Here is a 13,585-nt window from a genome sequence, read left to right as displayed (position 1 = left end):
AAAAAGGAAAAAAAAATAATGCCTAATTGAGCCCCATCATTGGCTTCAAGGGCGGAATTGTGCCTCATCATTGATGTCACTGGGAGGAAATGTGCCCCATTGTTATGTCACTGGGAGGAAATGTGTCCCATTGTTATGTCACTGGGAGGAAATGTGTCCCTTCATTGGTATCAGTGGGGGGAATTTTGACCCATTGCTGGTATCAGTGGGTGTTACAGTGCTCCAAGAGCCAGATACAAGCAAGCAAAGGGCCCGCAGTTTAGAGACCACTGTCCTAGACTAAAAAAGCATTAGTTTGTGAATATACAAGGGGGTCACCATAATAACGGGTTTAAATTTCTTGATGGCTGTAGTGGTGGGGCAATATGTACTGTTATAAGGGTAAAGAGGATTGAACACTTTGCAAGGTCATTACCTTTTCTCTTTCGTTCATAGACGGACACAGCCTTCATTGACCTTAGGGTTATGCTTCTTCCTACCATCCTGGTAGGAAGAAGCATAACCCTAAGGTCAATGAAGGCTGTGTCCGTCTATGAACTCAGAGAAATGGATTTTACGGTGAGTACAAAAATCCTTTTTTTTTCCAAAAATAAAATAAACTCAATTCTATTATAAATATATGTGTATGTAATTTGGCCCTTGCCAGACTTATTTAAGTTTGGAAAACCAGGACAACTGATTCCATCAGTTCCTGAATCTCATCCCTTTTTTTTTTTTTTATGTCTGTTGCATTAGCAGAAAGGGACCGCATGCACCAAGTATGGCGTCCCATGTTGTCTTCTCCTGCTGCCTATTAAACGCCACATAAAGATGGGAATAATTGCTGGGCTATTGTGGCTCACCATTTGTATCTCACATGATTACAGACTACTGAAAGATAATAACAGCCTTTTTAATTTTCCATTTTGGAAGATCCTTTTAAGCCAAAGCTGTAAATGATTCACTTTATTGTGTTGAAATATTGTGCAATGAATTACTTTTGAAGCCTCCTATGGGGGTGAGGAGTTGCTAGGAGAACTATGACCTTAACATTGCCTTGGAGAAGAGTCTGGTTACCTTAGTGTCGGTCATCGGAAACCTTCCCACATGCCGGCATTTCTGGGGAAGACCTTGAGTACCAACTGAAATTGGTGAAGAAAATTACTTAATTTTGGTGTTCATGTTATCATTTGAGCTTTGGTTGAGTAAGTCATAGGATGCTTGGTGACAAACATGTTTCCATTTGACAATTTACAAATTTACCACACCATCAGTCGCGTGGGAGGGGATGTTTTTTTTATTTTAAAGAGGATGTCCGCTGAAAAAAAAAATTAAAAGCCAGCAGCTACAAATACTGCAGCTGCTGACTTTTAATATTAGGACACTTACCTGTCCTGGAGTCCAGCACCGTCCGCAGCAGAGGACCAGTGATTGCTTGTCACTCTGCTGCCCCCCCACCATTCTCGGTGAGGGAACCAGGAAGTGAAGGGCTCCAGCTTCACTGCCCGGTTCCCTACGGCGCATGCGCGAGCCGCGCTACGCCTGCCGATTTGGCTCCCGCTGTGTACTGGGAGCTGAGTGTTCCCAGAACACAACGGGGGAGGGGGGGGAGGTGACATCATGCCCGCAGTTTACTCAAGACTGTGTGGCCGGAAGTGGGTGCAAATACCTGTCTTTAGACAGGTATCTGCACCACCCTCCCCCTAAAAGGTGTCAAATGTGACACCGGAGGGGGGGAGGGTTTTCCGATCAGCGGGAGTTCCACTTTAGGGTGGAGCTTCTTTTTTTCCGCTCATTTGTAGACCTTTGTAAACCATCCTTAGTGATCCTAATAGACGTAGCTCCTCTTTAACACTGCTTTCTATGGTGTTGAGTAACACTTGCTTTATATTTCAAAAATGTTATGCCCAAAACAAATGGAAAGTTTTTTTCCCAAAATTTAGTTAATACCAGGAGCACAATCATCCAGATCATTTATTCAGCTTATGGTCAGAGGGGTATTTGATTCGTCATCCCGAGATCTCTTAAGACGTGGCGGTTCACACAGGGGCAACACAACTTCCAGCGCGACTTTGCGAGATGACTTCAGTGCGACTTGCAACGCGACTTTGCCAGTGGCCAATCAAACAATAAACAGCTCTGTGGGAGGGAGGGGTTTTCCTTAGAAAACAATTTTCTCTTCCTGTAAAGTTGCTTCAGTTACAACAGTGATCCGACTTTGGAGGCAACTTCCATTGAAATCTTTGGGTACAAGTTGCCTTGAGGTAGTACAGGAACCTTTTCTGTACTAGCGACTTCAGTAGTGTATATTAAGACGGCTCTCATTCACTTCAATGGAATTTCTCATGTCGTGCGACACACGTCGGATCCCAGGTAGCTGTAGTGTGAACCGGCACTTACCCTTAAAGGGGTTGTAAAGGTACATTTTTTTTTTCCTAAATAGCTTCCTTTACCTTAGTGCAGTCCTTCTTCACTTACCTCATCCTTCGATTTTGCTTTTAAATGTTCTTATTTCTTCTGAGAAATCCTCACTTCCTGTTCTTCTGTCTGTAACTCCACACAGTAATGCAAGGCTTTCTTCTTGGTGTGGAGTGTCATGCTCGCCCCCTCCCTTGGACTACCGGAGAGTCAGGAGGAAAGGAGCTGTGTGTTAGTGGGCATCCTGACTCTCCTAAGCTATGTGTTTAGCTTTAGGCCCCTTTCACATGGACAGACCGATCGGGTCTGCCTGTCAGTTTTTCAGGCAAAGCCAATCAGACCATCCATTGCTCTCTATGGAGCGCTGTGTGTCAACTGACATGTGTCCATTGACAGACGCTGACATCCGATCCGCTAAGAACAGACGGATGGGGGGTCGAATCAGATGGCAGTCGGGTGTAAGAGGAGAGCAGGCTGTGTCTGTGTCGATTCTGCATAAGTGAAGCAGATATGGACCAGCCATCCACCTGCTCAGTGGGAATCAGCCGACCGATTCCCCGCTGATCAGGTGGGCTCCTGGTGGAGTCCACCTCATGTGAAAAGGGGCCCATGGATAACTGGTGAAACGGTTACATTAAGTTTCAGAGATTGGACCTATGTTTGGAGTTGAGCTTAGGTTCGGAGTTGTGTTTTAGCGTTAGTTTGAGGAATGCATTTAGGGGTTTGGTTAAGGATAACTATAACATTGTTTTAAATGATTATTTTATTTAGGCGTTGCATTGATTTTTCAGGTTTAAAGATTCTCCGCATCGAATCTGATGTGACTAAAACTCTTCAGTTTTTCTAAACTATGGTGTTGACTTACTAAAACTGGAGGGTGAAAAATCTGGTGCAGCTGTGCGTGGTAGCCAATCGGCTTCCAGTGTCTTCATTTAAGCTTTGACAAAAAAAAACAACTGAAAGCTGATTTTTATGCAGTGCTGCACCAAATTTGCACCCAGTTTTAGTAAATCAACCCCTAAGACTTGCAACCATTTCACCTTCTTAATCAGGAAAATCGCCATCTCCAGTGTTAGAGGCTGATGCAAGGTTCCTTTATTGGGCTTCAAAAACATTCTAGATAATGATGACTTCTGAAAGATGTACATTAATGCTTGTGCTGGTATCATTGATGCTTTAGCACTTTTTCTATGTAAGACGTCAGGTTCCCATTTGAAGGGAGTTGTAAATACGAAACCGATAACCGTATTTGCCAGCGTATAAGACGACCCCCTAATTTTCCACCCAAAATGTTGGTTTTGGGATATACTCGCCGTATAAGACTACCCCCTTCCTACTAGTCATGCCTCGCCTCACGGTGCCACCATTACATGCCAGACTGTGCCCCAGTACATGCCAGACTGTGCCCCAGTACATGCCAGACTGTGCCCCAGTACATGCCAGACTGTGCCCCATTACATGCCAGACTGTGCCCCATTACATGCCAGACTGTGCCCCATTACATGCCAGATTGTGCCCTTACCTTATCCCAAGACATGCAGAATCGCGGCCGTACGATTTTTCAAAAGCCGTGCCTTCTACGTCTTCTGTTCCGTGATAGGCGGAAACACTCTGCTTCCCAGGAGGCACTGTGTTCAGTGTTCGCCTATCACGGAGGCCCTCTCGTCCGAGGACAAGAGGGCCTCTGTGATAGGCGGACACTAAACACAGGACGAGAGGGCCTCCGTGATAGGCGGACACTGAACACAGTGCCTCCTGGGAAGCGGAGTGTTTCCGCCTATCACGGAACAGAAGACGTAGGAGGCGCGGCTTTTGAAAAATCGTACGGACGCGATTCTGGGATAAGGTAAGGTTAGGTTACCGGCGTATAAGACGACCCCCGTACGGTACATTTATTTTGGACTTTTCTTGTTCAATTTTTTATTGAGTATAAGGAACCGGATACATCATTGTACAATTTTCGTTTTGTATACGCTGCTATGCAATCAAAACACAATAAATAGTGCACGTGGGTCATTAATGGCACAAAGATTAATACAACTTGGAGCAAAATGTCAAGTCATAAACAGAACTATTACAAATGGCCAACCCTGACTCATGGGGACAATCCCGCTTAAGAGCCCCATAATATCAGGATTATGAAGATTTCAATCTAACTTTCACAGTTCAAATACGTAGTCAGGAAAAGTAGGGCAAGAAGAGAGAAACCAGGGGGTCTGGTAGGTGCAATGGCCAATTTTAGAATATCAGTGGTGGGTCAGATCAGTGGGTGTACAATCAAGGTTCCAGTAGTGATTGAGCAAAGTCTTGTGGCAGGCAATTGTCTACCCATGGCTGCCATATTTTCAAGTGTTTACGGATGCTATCGAGTAATGTGGCCTCAATTTTGCTATGGATCATAAATTGCAATTTTCTATGGTTCGTTTCGAGAAGACAAAGATTGGGTGTTTTCCATGCCTTGGCGATTATTTGTTTTCGATGCAGTAATAACGTAAAACAAAAGTTAAAATGATGTCGCAGTTAGATCAGGCAGGCTTTATTTAAAAGGGCTGTGGTTGTGTCAGATGTGAGGGTTATTTATTTTGTACTTTTACTGGCATCGGTCCGTTTTCAGCATTTGCACTTAGTATGAAATTGATGGTTTCTTTCACGTATACCAAGAACAGCTCAGTGTAACTACAGTTTGTTTTCTGATGCTATCGGTAGTACTTTTTTTTATAATGTATAAACAGTGCACAATGGGTGTAAGATCAACAATCGCACAAAGATAAATACGAGTTGGAGCAAAATGTCAAGTCATAAACAAAACAATTGCAAATGGACAATCACGCTTAAGAGTTCCATAATATCAGAAATATGAAGATGCCTATCTAACTTGCACAGTTCAAGTAGTCAAGAAAGGAAGAAAGCAAAAGAAGAGTAGGGGAAGAAGAGGGAAACCAGAGGTCCGGTAGGTGCGGTGGTCAAGCGACAGCCAATTTTAGAAAATCTGTGGGTAGCTCCATGGGTGTACAATCAAGGTTCCAATAGTGATTAACCACTTAAGACCCACACCTTTAGGCAGCTAAAGGACCCGGCCAGTTTTTGCGATTCGGCACTGCGTTGCTTTAACTGACAATTGCGCGGTTGTGCGACGTGGCTCCCAAACAAGTTTGGCGTCCTTTTTTTCCCACAAAAAGAGCTTTCTGTTGGTGGTATTTGATCACCTCTGCGTTTTTTATTTTTTGCGCTATAAACAAAAATAGAGCAACAACTTTGAAAAAAAATCAATATTTTTTACTTTTTGCTATAATAAATATCCCCCAAAAATATATAAAAAAAACATTTTTTTTCCTCAGTTTAGGCCGATACGTATTCTTCTACCTATTTTTGGTAAAAAAAATCGCAATAAGCGTTTATCGGTTGGTTTGCGCAAAATTTAGTCCGGACGTCTGGGGGATAATTATCTAAAAGAATGTGATTGAAGCCCCATTGTGTGATGTGTGGGTAGAGTGTGTCTTTGTCCCTGTGATTAACTGTAACATGCTTGTACTGTTTATAAGAAAGCTAAGATACCATTAAAAGTATTCATTCATACATTTTGAAACCAGAGAACAGAGCGTATGTCTTGTTTATTCTAGTGAAATGAGATGGATCGTGTCTGATGTCTGCTGGGTTATCGGATAAGCTGTCGTAGGGCGATGGAATAGGAATATCGTAAACGGTGGTGACCGTTACAGACCCCATGCACACTATTAGATTTTCTGCAGATTCGTGTGATCATATTTGCCAAAACCATATAATAGGAGGTCAAACCTTAAGAGTTTCAATTTGTATGCACAGTAATCAGGCAGGCCCTTTTACTACTTGGTTTTGGTAAATCTAAAGACAAAAATCTGCAGAAAATCTAATAGTGTGTATGGGGCTATAATGTGATTTAAACAGTGCACAATGGGTGTAAGATCAACAATAGCACAAATAAACAATTGCATATGGACAATCACGCTTAAGAGCTCCTATAACATCAGGAATATAAGGATGCCTATCTAGCGTACACAGTTTGAGTAAGGAGTCAAAATCGGAAGAAGGTGAAAGAAGAGGGAAACCGGAGGGACCGATGGGTGCAGTGGCCAAGCAACGGACAGTTTTAAAATATCAGTGGGTAGCTCCATGGGTGTACAATTCAAGTCCACTAGTGATTGATCAAAGTCTTGTGGCAGGCTATCGTTTACCCATGGCTGCCATATTTTTTAAGTGTTTAGGAATGCAATCAAGTAATATGGGTGCGATTTTCATGCATTGTGGTATTCTATGTTTTATTTTAAGATTTTCATACATTGTGGTATTCTATGTTTTCGTTTTTAGAAGACAAAGATTGGGGCCCGGATTCACATACAGCGGCGTATCTTTGAGCGGGCGTAACGTATCCTATTTACGTTATGCCTCCGCAACTTAGACTGGCAAGTGCAGTATTCTCAAAGCACTTGCTCCTTAAGTTGCGGCGGCGTAGCGTAAATAGGCCGGCGTAAGCCCGCCTAATTCAAATGTGGAAGATGTGGGCGTGTGTTATGTAAATGTTATGTGACCCCACGTAAATTACGCTTTTTACGAACGGCGCATGTGCCGTCCGTGGACATATCCCAGTGTGCATTGCTCCAAAGTACGCCGCAAGGACGTATTGGTTTTGACGTGAACGTAAATTACGTCCAGCCCCATTCACGGACGACTTGCGCAAACAACGTAAGATTTTCAAAATTTGACGCGGGAACGACGTCCATACTTAACATTGGTACGCCGCATGTACGCCTATATAGCAGGGGTAACTTTACGCCGGGAAGAGCCTAACGTAAACGGCGTATCTGTACTGCGTCGGCCGGGCGTACGTTTTAAATATTTCTAGGCGTAAATCAGCGTACACGCCCCTAGCGGCCAGCGTAAATATGCAGTTAAGATCCGATGGCGTAAGAGACTTACGCCGGTCGGATCTAATACAAATCTATGCGTAACTGATTCTAAGAATCAGGCGCATAGATACGACGGCTCAGACTCAGAGATACGACGGCGTATCTGGAGATACGCCGTCGTATCTCATTTGAGAATCTGGGCCTTTGTGTTTTCCATGCCTTGGCGATTTGTTTAGATGCAGTGGTAACGTGTAACAAAAGTTTAAATTGTGTGTTGGTTAGATCAGGTGGGGGTTTTTGTGGTAGGGTCAGGCATGACGGTTATTTGTTTTGGACTTTTACTGGCATTGGTCAGTTTTCAGCAGAAAAAAAATTGAACTTTGTATGAAATTGATGGTTTCTCTATATCAAGCCCAGCTCTGTGTTATACCAGTTTTGTTTTCTGATGCTATCAGCAGCACTTTTTTATAATGCATTTTTCAACTTACCGGGGAAGGTTTATAAAAATTGCTGCAAAAAAAACGAACCTAGATTGTCTATAGCAACCGTTTAGAAGCTAGTTGTTTGTAAAATAAATGTGGCAATCTAGGTGCCGATACTTTTTACTTTGCTCTGGATCTGCTCAATCGTCTGTACACAACAGGTACACTTCAAATTAAATCATGTTCCCGGTTGATGGCAAGGTCGTTTGGCTGTAGTAGAGCACAGTGCAGGTCCAGTTGGGCAGTCGAGTTTTCCCTTTGTGTGGCATGAGGTTAATATTCTAGGGAGGCTGTTAAGCAAGTGTTTGTCTCTTTGAACACACTCGCCAACAACAGTTGCATTGCTGGCAGGCATACCTTTTTGAATCGTCTGGCCTTCGGTAGGACCACATCACCCCGCTGGTTTTGGACACAAATGAATCAAACCTTTCCTAGCAGATTGTATCAGATCGGCATCCATTAGGGGGCTCTCCAGGGTTGGGTACATCTTCAGATTTTAATTCTAAAGGTTTATTTTTCTTACACTTACCCCCCCCCCCCCCCTCTTCTCACCTCCCTTTGTTTTTTTTGTTTTGCAGAAAAGGTCACGGATCGCCTACAGTGACGAAGTGCGGAATGAGCTACTAGGGGATGATGGGAATTCCTCGGAGAGCCAGGTAGGATGCTAATCATGCAGCCCTAGTGGGTGGCTAGAGGGTACAGGAGGGTCTCACACACTGGGCAGCCCATGCTGCTTCCTTAACCGCATTAGCAGCAACTCATGTGGAAATGATGTTGTTTAATGCAAAGCCCGGATTTTAATCAACTTCAAAACCTTTATGTGGAGATCTTACCATTAACCCTTCAGTCGGGAGGACGGGGATATCCCCATCTGTTCTGCTGGCTTTATGGGTAACTTGGAGGGCACAGTTTAAGAAAAAAGCTCTCTCCTCATCCTGTGTATATATACTAAAAAAACAAAAAAACTCTAATACACATAACTGCATTTTTATATTATAATTAAATCTACACAGGCACCGCCAACCAATAGATACGTCAAGAGCAACAGGGGTTAGCTGCACTTCGAAAGAACTATTTTAAGATTTTTTTTTTCTTTTCCTTTTTTACACAATGCTCTGCTGGAACCGCATTCTGTCATTAATCAAAGTCTAAAATGTTTACATGTACATGCTGTGTTGTATAGTGAAACCCCAACGTAATATTACATTCCCCTGCGCCCCTCCCCTCCATCATCACCACGTTTAACACTTTACTTTATTAACCGGTTAAATGGAGCGTTTCTAAAAATAAATAAATAATAATAAATGATTATATATATATATATATATATATATATATATATATATATATATATATATATATATATATATTAACATAAATATAAAAAATCTAAATGTATAAAATCTGCAGTTTGTTAAAATACAAAAATCAGATGTGATTCCTGGAACACTTTCTATTTCCACGTGCTGCTAAACCCTGCAATGTAATTACAGAATAGACATTAATGACTTGGTTCTTTTTTTTTTTTTTACTTTATTTTGTGTTGTACAATAATCATCTTCCTTTTTTGTTGTTCGTTTTTAATTTTTTTTTTTTTTTTACATGATTTATTTTAATATTTTCAGATGTGGACATTTCTTATTAATTTACACCAGCTAATAGGTTTCAGAAAATATAACAAATTAAATGATTTTTTTTTTTTTCTAATAAATACCCAGCACTCCTAAATGTATTTCAAACACATTTCTATTTTAAGACGCTTATCTGAGATATTCTAACTAGGTAAATTATGGAATGCTTATGCCTGAGGATTGATAACGGCTGGACTTGCTATTATGTTCTAGTCTGGGAATAAAATAAAAAAAATCTGCATTCTTTTAATTCCTTTTTTCATTATATATCCGTAAGACCTTTAATTAGAACTGAAAATTAAAAAAAAAAAATTACAATAGAGCCAAAATAAATTAAATAGTATTCATACATTTATACTGTATTTGCTTTTAATAGCTGGTTAGTTTATTTTACCTATTGATAGTTGTAATTATGTACTATTATTGATTTATACACTGCCAGCGTCATTTCTGCTGTAGTGCCAAGGTTGTATCAATCAGGAAACAAAAATAGACATGTATAAAAACAATTGATTATTTTTAAAATGAATAGTGATGATGTTGTTGTTAGTATTCATATATTATAATATTTTTAGATGTTATATTAATAATAATATTATATTATAGATTTGTTGATGGTAGTAAGAGTAATAACAGCGGCAACATTAATACTATAGTATAATTATATTAGTATTGTTAATATTAATAATAACAATATTAATATAATATATCACTAATGTTGTCTCTGTTATCAATATTAACAATTAAAGTAATATTATTATTAATTATTATTATTATTAATATTTAATAATAACAACAATAAGATAATTATAGCATTATTATTGTTCTTGTTATTATTATTATTTACCATTCTATAATATAATAATAATAATAATAATAATATTATTAATAATAATAATAATAGGAAAAGTAAAAAGGTCTGGTGTCACTCATGGATCACCTCCATTCCAATAACATTCAGAGAAACAAGGAAATTGCCAAGTGGACTTGATAATAATTATGATGTTAAAATAAAAAACTTTAAGTGAAAATCTATTTATGCAATTCATATTTTTTTTTTATTTATGCAGGTTTTACACATTAAAAAAAACTTTATTTGGGATTCTGTTAACTGTTATATTTTTTTTTACAACGTTTTGAACTCTATACTTAGAAAAAGACTATTCAATGTAAAAAATAAAAAGCAATTGCAGTGCATTATCCATAAGCTTTTTATGAAATATTTTAGTTATCTGGTTGCCTAAATTATGTTTTTTTCTGGCAGATCCTTGGAGCTATTATTTTTGTGTGAATGAACCTTAAGTGCCTACAGGGTTTAAAGCTAAGTTCTCAAAAATATTTTATGCTGATCACTTTGTTCAGCCATTGGCATGTTATCTAATTGAATTTAAAAATATAATTTTTTTCATTTTTTTTTTATAAGGACGAGCGATTGACACAACAGCAGTTTTATTAAGTCTGTTTTATTGCAAAACTCCTGACTAGTTCAGCCTTAACTTTATTTTGAGTATTCATTTATTTCTAAAAAGAAATGCTTTCCCCATCAGTTTTATCATTTGCAGTCCCCTCAATCCATATAATAATTTGTTATTTTTTTTTTGTCACTGATCTGTCTGCCAAGCCATGGATGTATTCTTATTTAGAAAAAAAAAAGCAGAATGTGCTTATTTAATGTCGGCTCACAGTCCTGTAGTGTTATTCTTGCAATTTTCCGAATACTCTGCCTCAGGTATCAGCTTCTTGAATGCTGTGGGCTGTGAGAACCTTGAAGTGTGACAATTCAGACTGGATCCTTGTATCTATCCGAGATATGGACCGGATCTTTGTATCTATCCGAGATACAGATTATATCCTTGTATCTATCCAAAATACGGACCGGATCTTTGTATCTATCCGAGTTACAGACTATATCCTTGTATCTATCCGAGATACATACTATATCCTTGTATCTATCCGAGATACAGACCGGATCTTTGTATCTATCCGAGATACAGACTATATCCTTGTATCTATCCGAGATACAGACTATATCCTTGTATCTATCCGAGTTACAGACTATATCCTTGTATCTATCCGAGATACAGACTATATCCTTGTATCTATCCGAGATACAGACCGGATCTTTGTATCTATCCGAGATATAGATTATATCCTTGTATCTATCCGAGATACAGACTATATCCTTGTATCTATCTGAGATACAGACCGGATCCTTGTATCTATCCGAGATACAGACTATATCCTTGTATCTATCCGAGATACAGAACGGATCCTTGTATCTATCCGAGATACAGAACGGATCCTTGTATCTATCCGAGATACAGACTATATCCTTGTATCTATCCGAGATACAGACCGGATCCTTGTATCTATCCGAGATACAGACCGGATCCTTGTATCTATCCGAGATACAGACCAGATCCTTGTATCTATCCGAGATACAGACCGGATCCTTGTATCTATCCAAGATACAGACCGGATCCTTGTATCTATCCGAGATACAGACTATATCCTTGTATCTATCCGAGATACAGACTATATCCTTGTATCTACCCGAGATACAGACTATATCCTTGTATCTACCCGAGATACAGACTATATCCTTGTATCTACCCGAGATACAGACCGGATCCTTGTATCTATCCGAGATACAGACTATATCCTTGTATTTATCCGAGATACAGACTATATCCTTGTATCTATCCGAGATACAGACTATATCCTTGTATCTATCCGAGATACAGACTATATCCTTGTATCTATCCGAGATACAGACTATATCCTTGTATCTATCCGAGATACAGACTATATCCTTGTATCTATCCGAGATACAGACTATATCCTTGTATCTATCCGAGATACAGACTATATCCTTGTATCTATCCGAGATACAGACTATATCCTTGTATCTATCCGAGATACAGACTATATCCTTGTATCTATCCGAGATACAGACTATATCCTTGTATCTATCCGAGATACAGACTATATCCTTGTATCTATCCGAGATACAGACTATATCCTTGTGTCTATCCGAGATATGGACTGGATTCTTGTATCTATCCAAAATATAAATTCCTGCAAAAACAGGGTTATTGGTAATTGAAAATGGGATCATTTTAGAAACTATTTGCTGAAGCTAAAGAATCTTGACTTTGGGTATTCAGCATGTAGATCCCCATAGGGCGCCCCTTGAGTTTGGCGTGTTTAGTATACTGTATGATCTCATAGGTTTACACATATGTCATAACACGTCAAGTACCCACTACATCTTGGGTAAATGGAAGCAGATTTCTGCTGGTTCTGTTTACAGAGGAGGGATGTCAGCAGTCTGCATTATTTAAAAAGAAGCGATCAGGTCACGGTGTCATGAATAGTGGGCTCCCTCGTTACAAGCCATAAATGCTCGTATTGTTTACAAAGGCTTGTGCAATGAAAGCTTGACAGCGGTGGTCAGTGGATGATTCGGGAGGTCGGCGGCCTTGTTTAATTTGCTTGGTTGCACGTGCTTTTTCAAAAAACATTATTATTATTTTTTTTTAGCCTTAAAGGGGGTTCCACCTTCAAATAACGTCTGATTGCTTCTGCATGAAACCTTTACTAAGCAGGACTTTCTTTTAACACTGAACTCCAGGCAGTAATCTCTATAATCATTTATACTATGATCTGTATTTTCCAAATGCAAGCAGTGTAAGTACCTGAATCTGACGTAGTATTAGCCTCTTGCAGTCCCCGTACAGCAGAGCTCAGACTGGGAAAGGGAGGAGCAGCAGCACAAAGAGGCCATCAGTTGTGCTTATGTGCACATGCTCCCCTTACTCCATTTTTTTTTTTTATGTAATAAATTGCAGCTTAACATTCATTTGATGTGGTGGCTGCAGTCGTTTTTTTTTTTTTTTTAAGGCTTTTTTGCTTGTTTTCACCTGGCGATCTGTCCAGTAACACACCTCCTGTAAGTGCGCCCCCACTCTGGAGCAACAGAGCCACTTTTGGGTAGCAGTGTCGTCTGTCTGGGGAGGGGAGTGTTGGATGCACTAAAAGATTCAAAGAGTTCCACTTACGTATTATTTTTTCTTTCAGGCACCCGTTCTGCTTTTATTAACCACTTCAGCCCCGGACCATTTAGCTGGTCAAAGACCAGACCACGTTTTACGATTCGGCACTGCGTCGCTTTAACTGACAATTGCGCGGT

The 13,585-nt window shown here is 39.8% G+C and overlaps 1 protein-coding gene across 7 annotated transcripts in view; it reads left to right on the top strand.

Moving 5' to 3' along the window:
- Nucleotides 1-13,585, top strand: part of VTI1A (vesicle transport through interaction with t-SNAREs 1A) — a 561,716-nt gene that overhangs the window by 104,699 nt on the left and 443,432 nt on the right. For all 7 annotated transcript variants that reach the window (XM_040361617.1, XM_040361618.1, XM_040361620.1 and 4 more), the window contains exon 4: nucleotides 8,341-8,418. In XM_040361617.1, the coding sequence (XP_040217551.1) occupies nucleotides 8,341-8,418 (78 nt within the window). The remainder of the gene's footprint in view (nucleotides 1-8,340; nucleotides 8,419-13,585) is intronic.

Source organism: Rana temporaria, chromosome 8, assembly GCF_905171775.1.
Source record: "Rana temporaria chromosome 8, aRanTem1.1, whole genome shotgun sequence".
Lineage (NCBI taxonomy): Eukaryota > Metazoa > Chordata > Amphibia > Anura > Ranidae > Rana > Rana temporaria.
Note: the sequence above shows the minus strand (reverse complement) of the source record. Positions and strands in the feature narration are given on the sequence as shown.